The 12723-nt window shown below is 56.0% G+C and overlaps 1 protein-coding gene across 1 annotated transcript in view; it reads left to right on the top strand.

Annotated features, from left to right (window-relative positions):
- Asb18 (ankyrin repeat and SOCS box containing 18) overlaps positions 1-11729 on the top strand; it is a 58785-nt gene extending 47056 nt beyond the window's left edge. Inside the window, 4 exon segments of the mRNA XM_042678817.1 lie at positions 1434-1634; positions 5667-5785; positions 10705-10789; positions 11563-11729. Of these exon segments, the coding sequence (XP_042534751.1) occupies positions 1434-1634; positions 5667-5785; positions 10705-10789; positions 11563-11729 (572 nt within the window).
- Positions 11730-12723: the final 994 nt, after the last annotated feature.

Here is a 12723-nt window from a genome sequence, read left to right as displayed (position 1 = left end):
TGAGCCAGTGATGAACCATGCAGATTCTCCAGGGAAACACTTCTTCGTGTGTGCCCTCCATATCTTTGAAGAGCACATTTCTGGTTCGTTCTCCCTACCCCAGAATGTGGGCGCCACAAGGCTGGGAGACCCTGAGCCCTGCCCGGGCCAAGCACCACTCCCTGCCTCTGCATGTTTACTTGGGACCCCCCCCCCACACACAAACACACTCAGGGCTGGAATTGTCCGTCCATAGCACCCACCCTTCACCCCTGCACACTCTATTTGCATTCCTCTGGTGAGGTCCCGGCCCCAGGCCCCTCCAGCCCTGACGCCCCACCTTGTGCTGTTTCCTGGACCTGCTTTTTGTGTGGGGTGCAGCGCTGAGCCGCACCCGCTTGCTGGGCACCCACTGGTGTCATCAACTCTTCACTCAGACCCACCCAGGCTGGCGGGAAAAACCTGCCCAGAGCCCCGCTGAGCTGGGCCCTCTTCCAGGGGCACCGGAAGTGCCTGCTCACCTCTTCAACACACGTTCTCAGGAACTGCTTGCTGGGTTAAAATGGGGATGCGCGCACACACGCAACCCCCGCGGGCCAGCCTGGCTGGTGAATGGGACAAGCCCACCACCAGAGAGAGCACGGGAAGCCGACGGCCACCTCGCCTTGAAAGCACCCAGTGGCTCCCGCCTGTCGTCCTAGCTGCTCAGGAGGCCGAGATCTAAGGATCAAGGTTCAAAGCCAGCCCAGACAGGAAGGTCCATGAGATTCTGATGTGCAATGCCAACCAGCGGGAAGGGCAGAAGCAGAGCTGTGGCTCAAGAGGAAGCATTCCAGCCACGAGCATGAAAGCTCAGGGACAGCACCAGCCCCTGCATTTAGCACCGAAAGGGAGGGAAGGAAGAGAGAGAGCGCACTTATCCATCTTTGCCCAGAGGTCACCAGCCCTGACTGCAGCCACCTCCGACCCTGCCTCCCACCCTGCCTGTTTTCTCCGTGAACATGAATCAGAATCGTATCAGAATCAGAACGGAGTTGAGTCTTCCCAACCAGAAGCTGAAGCCGAAGTTGTATACAACTGTATACAGAAGACATTCTGTAGCAAGGATCACTTCAGCTCCCGGCTGATGTCACCTGCGTGTTCACCCCAAGGGTCGTTGTTTCAAGCTATCTTACATAGTTCTTCTCCACTTTGCCTTTCTCTCTCTCTCTCTCTCTTTCTTTCCTTCTTTCTTTCGTTCAGCATTTCCACACAGGGTTTGCCACCTAGCCCAGGCTGGCCTGGAGCTCTTCTCCCTCCTGCCTCCCGCTCCTGAGTGCTGGGATTACAGGTGTGCGTCATGTGTCACCACGCTCCCTGTTTGCTCTTTGCACACTCCACCATGGGTATTTCCGTGCACACGGCCCGCTCGTGTGGGCTTTCTGTGCATTAAGACCCGCTTGCCCTGGCCACAGGTGAGCCTGGCTTCACCGAGGGCATCCTGCCCCCCTGCGCCTCACGCCTTGCCAACCCTGGGCTGGCCCTGTCATTTCCTGAGGAAATGCAGAATGGCTTCAGGGCGGGTGTGCCAGACAGATGTGCCCCCGCCCGGAAGGAGCTCACCCCAGCATCCCGCCTCCGGGGCACGGACTGTGACAGCGTCTTATTGCCTGTCGGTGGGAATTCATTTTCTGTCTCTCCTCGGTTCCACCTCTCTGGGGCTCCGCAGCCCCCAGCGCCGTGCCCTCGCGCTTGCCAGGCAGCTGGCTGCCTTCATTATTTCTACGCCAACACAGCTGAAACACCCCGGCCGCCTCCTGGCCGCCCGGCGCCACCACGGAACCCATGTCCTGCCATTAGCGCGCCTCGCTAATGAGGCGGCGGAAAGAAAATGAAGGGGAAATCACACGGGCTCTGTGTAGATGGAGACAGAACCAGAGGCCGCTCGCTGGAGGACCCTCCCAGCCTCCCTCCCCCTGCCCACGGCCCGTGCCCTGGGACATGCAGCCTGGGTTTTGTCCACAGCCACCCCAGGACTCTCCCGCTAAAATCCTGTGGAATTGGGACCCGTGGCCTATTCTGCACTGAGGAAATGAGAAAATGGGAAACGAGATCTCTGTTCCCAGCACTGACGGTGCTGGCCAGGACTGGGGATCTGTAGATGTTTCTAGAATCTGTCTTCTCCCTGCCTACCTCCATCCTGACTCTTCAGGCTTCCTAAGCCCATTGTCCAGAAGAGCCTGTGACACTCCCTCAGCTCTAGTCTAGCGTCTTGTTTGCACTCAAGCAGAGAAATAATTTCAAAAGCACAACTTCCCTTTATGTCATCTTTATTTAAAATGATGAAAGGCATTTCCATTGTTCTTTTTTTTTTTTTTGTCAAAAAACTCCTCTAGGATTTATTTTGGGTCCACATTGATTTAGACTACTTGTTTTTTAGGCCTGACACATGACTTTTTGTTTGTTTGTTTTGTTTTAATTTAATTTTATTTTTTTGTGAACATACGGTACAGAGGGGTTACAATTACATGGGCAGGATAATGTGTACATTTCTTATCAAGCATTGCAGTCTCCTCCTTTGTTTACCCTTCACATCCCTTCCCAGCCTCCCCCCCCCATTTCCATTGTTCTTAAGGCAGAGGCTGAAGCCCTCAGCAAGGCCCCTCCTCTCTGTCCAGCCCCCACTAGCTCCCTCTTGCTGCTTCCCCTCCAGCTACTGGGACCACGCACATGGCAGACCTTGTTCAGCCCCAGGACATTTGCCCATGCTGTTCCTAGATGGAATGCCCTCCCCACCCCCACATAGATAAGTCTTCAGTGGTCAGATCTGGGCTGGTCCTCCCGTAGGATCCCAGTTTCACGGGATTTTTGGCAAGCCTGACTGACAGGTAGAACAACAGGGGACCGGAGTGGCACAAGGTGGAGAGATGGAGTGGGGCCGCAGCAGGAGGTGAGCTCAAAGATGGCCAAGGTCAGTGCTCAGACAGAGGGGACATGAAGGCCACTAGGTGCCTCTGGTCATTGGCGATGCTTCTGTGGAGGAACGGCCGCCAACTGCTGCTTTGTAAGATCCCTCCTGCTGCCACGTAAACAATGACTTTGGGGCCCAGAGTGGTAACACACCCCTGTGACCCCAGCTTCTAAGTAGAGCGGCAGAAGAAGTGGGATTGCAGTCCAAGGCCAGACTGGGCATGAGGTAGTGACCCTATCGGAAGAACAAGCAAAAGGGCCGAGTGTGGCTCAAGGACTAAGCAAGCCAGAAGGCCACGTTCAAAAGGAGGAAGGAAAGGGGGAGGAGAAACAGGGCATACTTGAGGAGATGCAAGAAGGGAATTAATCTTGTCAAGCAAACGTGAGTAGATTAGAATAGTTCAGAAGGGAAACGATCCGATGGTGAATTTCTTGAAAAAATTTAATGTAGCAGAGCACAGTGGCTCATGCCTGTAACCCCGGTCACTCGGAAGGCTGAGATGCCTGTCTCCACAGAAAAAGCCGAGGTAGTAGTTCATACCTGTCATCCCAGCTACGCAGGAATTTCAAATAGGAGGATCCTGGTTTAGACTGAATCAGGCAAAAATACGAAACACTGTCCCAAAAATAACTAAAGCGAAAACAGGCCAAGAGCGTGGCTCAAGTGAGAGAGCACCTGCCTAAGAACATGAAGCCCTGAGTTTAAACCCCAGTGAAGCCAGAAAATAAAATGGAATAAATCAGACACCAACAGGACTGAGGAAAAACAGCAAAAATAGAATTATGGTGGATCCTAAATGAGGGAAGAGTGTTTATCACTAGCCACAGCAGAAAAGGACTGCTCCCTGGGGATACACTGTGACCTGCAGGGCCCCTGGCCTGCCCCCCCCCCCATCTTTCCAGTCTAGTAATGGATAACCCCCTCAGGATGAAGATGTGTGCTGTCTGCTTTAGGACAGAGGTGGGTCTTCATGGACCACTGCTTCTAGAAAGACAGCCCACCTGGTTCACCTGGAGGCCCAGATAAGCTCTGCTTCCCAGCTCTGGGTCCTGAGCTCGCCCTTGCCTCTCCCAGGCCCCTGTACCGGCTCGACACTCCCTACATCAATAAACGCTCCCAGGAAAGGCAGATGACTTTTATTCCAGAAAACTTACGCTGGTAGCAGTGGGGAAGCTGAGGATATGAAATGTTTGCTGTGATAGATGGGAGCTCGGTTGTGGACGAGGGTCCATCCCTGGCGCCAAAAGGAAATGTTGCATGCTTTCTTATGGTCGGTAGTCGTCTACTTTCTGCAGCCTGCCAAGTGGTGAAGAGATTTATGTTTTCTCATTTCTACTAAGTGAACATAAATCCAAAAAATAAGACAATAAAGCAAAACAAGTTATGAAGATGCAAACATCTGAACTATAACATCTAGCATGTATATTATATGCGCCAATTATATAATATGAATGTAGTAAGCAAAATACCTAGTAGAGATAATGGTAGCTTAATACAGTGCATATCCAAATAGGATCTGTTTTACAAATCAAAACTGGGTCAATAATGGGAAATCAGCCTGCTTGCCTGCCTTCCTTCCTTTCTTCCTTTTTTTGTGCCAGTTTTAGGGCTTGAACCCAGAGCCTGGGTGCTGTTCCTGGGCTTTTTTTTTGCCTACAGCTAGTGTTCAACCACTTGAGCCACAGTTCCACTTGTGGCTTTTTGGTAGTTTATGGGAGATAAGAATCTCAGACTTTCTTGGCTGGGCTGGGTTTGAACTGTCATCTTCTGATCTCAGGCTTCTGAATAGCAAGGGTTACAGGCCTGAGCTACCAGTGCCCCAGCTCTCTTTTGGTTTTTGCTTTCTTTTGTGTTTTTCTTTCTTCTGTGCCGGTACTGAGACTTGAACGGAGGGCCTCAAGCTCACGTTTAGCTGGTTCTCTCAAGGCTAGCACTCTGCCACTTGGGCCAACCTCCCGTCCTTTAAAGGAAATGCTGGAGTCATTCCAGCAAAATCACAGGATACGTGGAATTTATTTTACAATAATATTGAGAGTGGCCTTGGCTGGTGGTGAGTATTTAGGAGCTTATAATTTTGCTTGATCTTTTATGTTTGTTCAAACATCTCCATGGTTTAAAAGTTTTTTTGGGAGGGTCCGGTCATGGGGCCTGAACTCTGGGCCTGGGCGCTGTCCCTCAGCTCTTCAGCTCAAGGCTAGCGCTCTACCACTTGAGCCACAGCGCCACTTCTGGCTTTTTTCTTTTTTGCTTATGTGGTGCTGAGGACTCAAACCCAGGGCCTCAGGCATGCAAGGCAAGTGCTCTACCACTGAGCCACCTTCCCAGCCCCCTAAAAGTTTATTTTTTAAGAGCAAAAAGAGCCAGTGGCTCATGTCTTTGATCCTGGCTACTCAGGAATCTGAGATCCAGATTTCCATTTGAAGCCAACCCAGGAAGAAAAGTCCATGAGACTCCATCTCCAATTAACCAGCAAAAGCAGAGCTGGAGGCAAGGATCAAGTGGTAGAGCACCAGCCATGAGCAACAAAGCTGAGGAAGTTTCAGTCCCTGGTCCCAGCACACACACTGTGAGGGCTCAGGCCTATGCCAGCCTCCCGTGGGCAGCAGGGCAGCCATCAGAGGACAAGGGTGGGGCTCTGCTGAAGGCAGCCAGGTCCTCGGAGCCAGGGACCCGGTGGAGGTGGTGTTCTCCTCTGTGTGTCCTGGGCCCACTCTCCTCCACCTGAATCCCAAACCAGCTAACCTCAGCCCGATGCTGAGGACCTGCGCCCTGGTCCCCGCCATCACTGAGGTTCTTTTCAGCTCCTATGCTCAGCTCCGTGTGTCCGAGTCATGGAGGGAGCCGACCCCTGACCAGGTGAGCGGGCAGCTGGCCAGGCGCGGGGCAGCCACTCTCCCCATTCTACACAGCTCGGCTTGTTCGTGTGGAATTTTGCACTGACTTCCAGAAAGCAGGGCACTTGAGAAAAAGAAGGAAGACAGGGTGCACTGCACACAGCTGCCCTCTTCAGGAGGTACCATGGCCACACAGCCACCGGCCAGGGCATTGTCACCTCCCGCGTCTGTGACTCTGCACCTGCGGAGCCAACCAACCACAGAGGAAAAGCACCAGGAGGCTGGGCGTGGCAGCACACACCTGCCACCCCAGCACTTGGAAGGCTGGCGCAGGAGGACCAACCTCCGCTACAGAACTAGACTCCATCTCTAAAACATTAAATTAAAAAATGAAACACTTGCAGAAGTGTAGTCTTCTTTTTTATTTTTCCTGGTCGTGGGGCTTGAACTCTGGGCCTGGGCACTGTCCTTGGCTCAAGGTGAGCGCTCTCCCACTTGAGGCACAGCGCCACTTCCAGTTTTCTGGTGATTAATTGGAGAGAAGAATCTCCCAGACTTTCCTGCCCAGGCTGGCTCTGAACCACAATCCTCAGGTCTCAGCCTCCTGAGTGGCTAGGATGACTGGCGTGAGCCTCCAGCGCCGGCTGGAGGTGCAGTCCTACCTCCCAACATGGACAGACTTTTCCTCCCTGTCATTCATTGGCATAGCAGTGGCACTGATGCTGTGTTAGGCAGTGTACGTGAAGGTCACAGGCAAACACTAGGACATTGCTTGAACACCTATAGTGTTTGGTGTCCTGAGGGTCCTGGAACTGCCCCCCATGGGCACCAGGGGGTGACTGCAGACTTAGAGAAGCGAACAGCCGTTCCACGCTGGCCTGAGGAGCATTGGGGCTCTGTACCCCGCGTCTAGAAATGTGAGGCCCAGGCAGGAGCCACCTGAATCCACGGGTTCCGGCTCTGTCTAGACTGCCCAGCCTGCCCTCTGTGGATGACACCTCAGACAGACAGACAGCTCAAGATAATGGACACCTGGCACTGGCAACATATGCCCGTAGTCCTAGCTACTCTGAGGATCATGGCTTGAAGCACCCAGGCATGAAAAACCATGAAATGTTTATCTCTAATGAACCACCAAAAAGCCAGAAGTGGCACTGCAAAAAGGGAGCTCGGGGACGGCACCCAGGCCCAGAGTTCCAGCCCTACGACTGGCAAAAAGGTTTTTTTATTACAGAAGCAAGCAGACTTCTGCCCATCAAATAATTCCCTGTCTGCCAGTTAAGCCAGTCACAAAAGAACAAAGGGGCACAGTTGTGGCTGGCTTGTTTTCTGGCCATAATGTCTTCAAAATCTATGTACAGGATCCCCCCCCCCCCTCTGGCACCACTGGGATTTGACAGGATCCTCCCCCCACACACCACTGGGATTTGACAGGATCCCCCCACCACCACTGGGATTTGACAGGATTCCCCCCCCTCCCCCCCCCCCCCCCCCCCCCCCGGCACCACTGGGATTTGGACTCAGGGCCTCACTCTAGCTCTTGCTGGCTTGGATGGCGCTCTGCCACCACTGGAGCCATGCCTCCAGCTCTGCTCTGTGCCATTTATTTTGGAGATGGATTCTCACAGACTTTTTTCTGCCAAGGCTTGGCCTCAAACTGATATCCTCCAGATCTCAGCCTCCGAAGTGGCTAGGATCACCAGTGCCTGCCAGGAAGCTGACTATATTCCAGCACGTAGACCACATCCATCTAGCCATGGGGGGTGGCTGGGAGCTCCACCTCTCAGCTGTTGTGAAGAATGATGCAGGAAAAACCAGCTCACGGCTCAGGGCTTGGGTAGTTTGAAGGTGGTTTGACAGTGAACTCACCCTCAAGATATATGACCTCCCGGAGTGTGAGGTCACAGCTGCGAGAGGAAATGACCAAAAAAACAGCTGCACCTCTCCCAGGTCCTAGAGGCTGGAGTTTGTCGATGCCATTTCTGAATTGTAGCCATGGCTACAGGAAACAAAATGGCGGATAGGTTGTTTGGTGATAATAATCCAACGAGATGCAATCCACTCAGAGTTTTGCAGAATGTAATTACTGCTAGCAATCTGCAAACAAAAAAACAGTGACAAAAAGAAATGTTCTGCTGGTCAGACACTAGTGGCTACATCTAACATCCTAGCTACTCAAGCAACTGAGATCTGAGGATCCAGTTTCAAAGCCAGCCCAGGTAGACAAATCCAAGAGACTTTTATCTCCAATTAACCAGCAAAAAGCTGGAAGTAGAGCTGTGGCTCAAGTGGTAGAACACCAGCTTTGAGCAAATGAGCCAGGTAAAGAGTATAAGGACCTGAGCCCAATCTCTAGTACCAGCCCAAGAATGATTATAGTAACAATACTAATTCATATGGAAACAAAGAGTAAGCGGCACTTCTACCTGTTGTTTCTAATAAAATAAGTGGGGCGGGGGGAGCTAGCAAAGGCACATCTTTGCTCTTCTTTTCCTCTAGTGTCTTTGATTAGTTGTCACATGACTGAGAATTCTGTCTCCACTGACCCTGGGGGCGGGGGGCGTGGTGGCGTCTGCTACTGCAGCCATCCTGGGGCAGGAAGAAGTGTCCACCTGGCTCTGAGAGCAGAGGCCACAGACCACGCCCGTGGCCAGTCAGCATGTGGTGGGCACCATGTGACCTATTAGGTTCGCTATTCTGGATAGAGCACAGGGCCTGGCTGGCAGCATATCTGTCCATTTAACGTGAAGCTACTCAATAATCATGGATTCGGCATGTTTTGCAGAAAATCAGAGCCATTGGCTCTGTAGGTGTAAGAAGAATGCTCAGCTCAGTATATAACCATCAAATTCCCAGTCTCTGAAACAGACGTACCCTGACAGGGCAGGCTGGGGAACCTGAACAGATCTGAAGAATGGTGTGACATACAGGCTTCGGGTTGAGCTGGTTTACCAGAGCACCTGGCCGCCTGTGTGCCCATGGAGACACACAAACACTACATTTCTGATGTTTAGTGCTTGTCATCTTTTTTTTGGTGGTTTTTCTTGGTGGTACTGAGGTTTGAACTCAAGACCTTTTGCTTTCTGGGCAGGCACTCTACCACTTAAGCCACACCCCATATCCTTTTTGCTGTAGTTATCTTTTTAATGGGGCTTCACGTTGGCCCAGGCAAGCCTGGACAGCAGTCCTCCTATCCTCACTTCCCACACAGCTGGGCCAACAGGCTGACACCATGACAGGCCAGTTTTTTTAGGGGGAGGAGGAGTTGCTTTGTTGTTTTGCTGGTCCTGGGGCTTGAACGCTGGGCCCGCTGGGCCCGGGTGTTGAGCTCCTTTTACTCAAAGCTAGCACCCTACCACTTGAGCCAGAGTACCAGTTCTAGTTTGTTCTGTGATTAATTGGAAATAAGAGTCTCATGGACTGTGATCCTCAGATCTCAGCCTCCTGGGTAACTAAAATTACAGGCATGAGCCACTATCGCTCAGCAACACACCAGTTTTATTGGTTGAGATCAAGTCTCACCAACTTCTTGCCCAGGCTGGCCTTAAACTGTGATCTTCCCATTCTCAGCCTCTAAAGTGTCTAGGACTATAATCATGAGCTCTGAAGAACTGCCCAAGACGAAAGGATAAACCAAGGACTGTATCTTTTGTTTCATGATTTCAAGGATAAATTATTCCTTTAGTAAAGTTTTCTACAGAAGGGATTTTGAGAAGCACCATTGTTTCAACCATACACTACGGTTAATGCTACATCTTATTTCTTGGATTTAAGCATAGTTTGGCAGCATCAAAATAAAGTCCCAGGATTTTTCTTGAATTTATTAAGTTCTTTCTATCAAAATTAATCATTCAAGTCTGGCACTGGTGGCTCACAGGTAATGCTAGCTTTTCAGGAGGCTGAGATCTGAGGATCATATTTCAAAGCCAGAAAAATTCCGTCCAATAAACTACTAAGAAAAAGCTGGAAATGGAGAAGGGACTCAAGTGCTTGAGCACGGATCTTGAGCAAAAGAAGCTTAGGGACAGTGCCCAGGCCCTGAGTTTAAATCCCAGGACCTGCACAACAAATTATTGTTGTTATTAATAATAATAATAATCTAAGTACTAGTGGCTCACACCTGTAATTTAATTCAGGAGGCTGAGGTCTGAGGATCAGGGTTCGAAGCCAGCCCGGGCAGAAAAGTCCATGCGACTCATCTCCAATGTACCATCCAACTGGAAGTGGAGCCTGGCTCAAGCCGGCCCTGAAAGAAGCTCAAGGACGCGCGCCCGGAGTTCCGGCCTCAGGACCAGCACACGCACGTACACACACACAGAGACGCACGCGCGCACACCTCAGTTTTATCCACTTGGTTGAAGATAAGCGTGAGGAGACCCGAGTCCGCGGAGGAGGCGGGAGCCCTTCCCGCGCCGGCCTGCAGGTGTCGCCCCGGGCGGGCGTCTCGGGCCAGGGCCGGGGCCTGGGCGGGCCGGCCGCGCGGGGGAGCGGGCGGCGCCCGTCCGAGGCGCCCGGTGAGCTGAGCGCCCGAGAACTGTGACTCCCGCGAGCAGTGGAGAATGGAGCGGCCAGGGCGTAAACAGAACGCAGAGACTGGAGCCCGGATGGCGAGCCGCCCGCGCCCTCCCGCGGCGGCCACCCGCGCGCCCCGCCGGCCTGTGCGTGCCAACGAACGCCACGTCCACGCGGCGGCAGCCCAGGGCGCGGGGCGGCGCTCACCCTCCGCGCTTACTGACGCCGATAACGACAAACAATACATTTCTGGGTCGTGCAAGGAACACGGTGGAGAGCGCGGGCCAAGCGTCGACGGCGCGCGCGGGCTTGAGCGCACCCGCGTCCCGGCCGGCGCGTGCGGGGTCCCGGGTCCCGGCCGCGGGGACGCCGCGATCCCGCGCGGGCTGGGCCCGAGCCCCGCACGCGTCCTCTCCGTGTCTGCTGCAGACTGCAGGCCCCGTTCCCGCGCCGTCCAGACCTAAAGCCGCGGCCGCGGGCTCCGAGCGGCACGCGCGGGCCCCGGGGCTCCGCGGTGAGACGCGGGGCTGAGGCGCCCTGGTCCCGAAGCCTTCGTCCTCCACCGCGCCTTCCGGTCGGAGCTCCGCGCCGGGGCCGCCTCCGCCGCAGTCCCCGGGCCCGGGGCGGCGGGGCCTGCAGCCCCGTCGGCTGCCGCACGCGGTCCGTGACCGCGCAAAGGCCGGGCCTCGGGGCGCCGGGAGGCCCGGGAGTGGGGCAGGGTGGTGGTGAGGGGGAACCCGGTGGCCCGGGCACCGGGGCGGAGAGCGCCCTCTCCCCGCCCCCCGCGGGCCCCGCTCGGGTCGGGGACCGGGCTGAACTCCCCTCCGCCCGCAGCACCGGCCTCGGAGCGCGGTCGGGGGGGCCCCGGCGGGAGCGTCGGGAGACAAAAGGACGGGGCGGGCGGCGCGTTCCCGTGGAAAGGCGGTGGGCAGGCCTCAGGAGGTCGATCGCGGGATCGAACATTTACAATCCCCCGCGGCCCGGGCGGGCGCCGCAGAAATCATCCCGGGACGCGGGAGGACGCGTGCGCCGCCGCCGCGCGGGGCCGGGAGACGCGGCCCCGCATTGATGTCGAAAATGATGGATAACGCGGGAATGGCAAATATACTATTTGTCTAATGGCTCGGCAATTAAATTCCCCTGTAAATGACCCATGCCTCATTTCATCCTAATCTATGGAATTTTGATTGAATTCGTCAGCTCTAATTGAAAAATACGGCCGTTGGATGTGCGCGGCGCGGGCCGGGCCGGGCCGGCTTTAATGAGACGGCGCCCCCTGACCCGCAGATCGGAATCCCGGTCCACCACCTCGAGACGCGGCGGGGCAAACGCGCCACCGGGCCGCGGGGCTGGGGGAGAGCTGGGTGCGGGAGCCCTGCGGAGAGGCGGCCCTGCGTGCGGCCCGCGCCCGCACCCCACCCCGCGTGCAAACGGGGGAGCCGAGCCCTCCCTAAAAAAACGAGCTCCTCGCGGGCCTATTGGCTGGCGGAAAGGAGACGCGGTGAGCGGTGCCCTCGAGGCGATTGGGCCGCCTTCAAATGGGGATGTTCCTTCCCAAAACACAAAAGCCAGGAGGGAAGGAGGGGCACAAGCGCGCGCGTGGAAAAGCAGCCCGTGGGGCGTGCAGGGTGGCGGGGGTGCGGGGCGCCTTGGAGGGAGCACCCTCCGCACAAGACCTCGGCCTGGCGCGCCCTCCGCGGGGCCCCGTCCGCACCGCCGATCCCATCGCGGCCGGCAGGGGGCGGCCTCGAGCGAGCCCGGAGGGAAGTGGGCGTGGCCCGCCCGGGTCCCGCCCCGTTGGTCGTGCCCCTATCGTGGCCACGCCCCCTGGCCCGCCCGGCCGGCTTTCCATCGCTCCTCCCCAAACTCCCAACATGGGACGGGGCGGGAGACCGAGACCGGCGCCGGGGGCCTGTGCCCCACGGGAAGGGCCTCGGCGGTGTGACACGGGGGCCCCGGGAGTTTGTGCGTCTTTTAAACAAAATCTGAGATGAGGTGAAGGCGGTGCCTGACGGGGGGGGGGGGGGGGGGGGGGGGGTGAGGTCGGAGCTCAGTCCCCGCCCCCATCGCCGTGGGGGGCCGCGGGCGGGGCCGGGGGGCGGGGGGGGGGGGCGCCTTCGCACCGCGCGGCGGTCAGACGCTGTCAGCCTGCTGACTCGCGCACTCGGGGCCCAAACGCTTAGCCTACTGTCTGGTGTCCACCCCGCGTCGTGCCCACTCACCACTCCACTCACCCAGCGCTGTGCCCACCCTGCGCCGTGCCCACCCTGCGCCGTGCCCACCCTGCGCCGTGCCCACCCTGCGCTGTGCCCACTCATCACCCAGAGCTGTGCCCACCAAGTGCCCCGCCCGCCCTGTGCTGTGCCTACCCAGCGCTGTGCCCCCCAGTCGCTATGCCCACTCCGTGCTCTGCCCACCCATCACTGTGCCCAAGCGCCCCGCCCACCC

Source organism: Dipodomys spectabilis, unplaced genomic scaffold (genome assembly GCF_019054845.1).
Source record: "Dipodomys spectabilis isolate Male_0828 unplaced genomic scaffold, ASM1905484v1 ptg000049l, whole genome shotgun sequence".
NCBI classification, from domain to species: domain Eukaryota; kingdom Metazoa; phylum Chordata; class Mammalia; order Rodentia; family Heteromyidae; genus Dipodomys; species Dipodomys spectabilis.
Note: the sequence above shows the minus strand (reverse complement) of the source record. Positions and strands in the feature narration are given on the sequence as shown.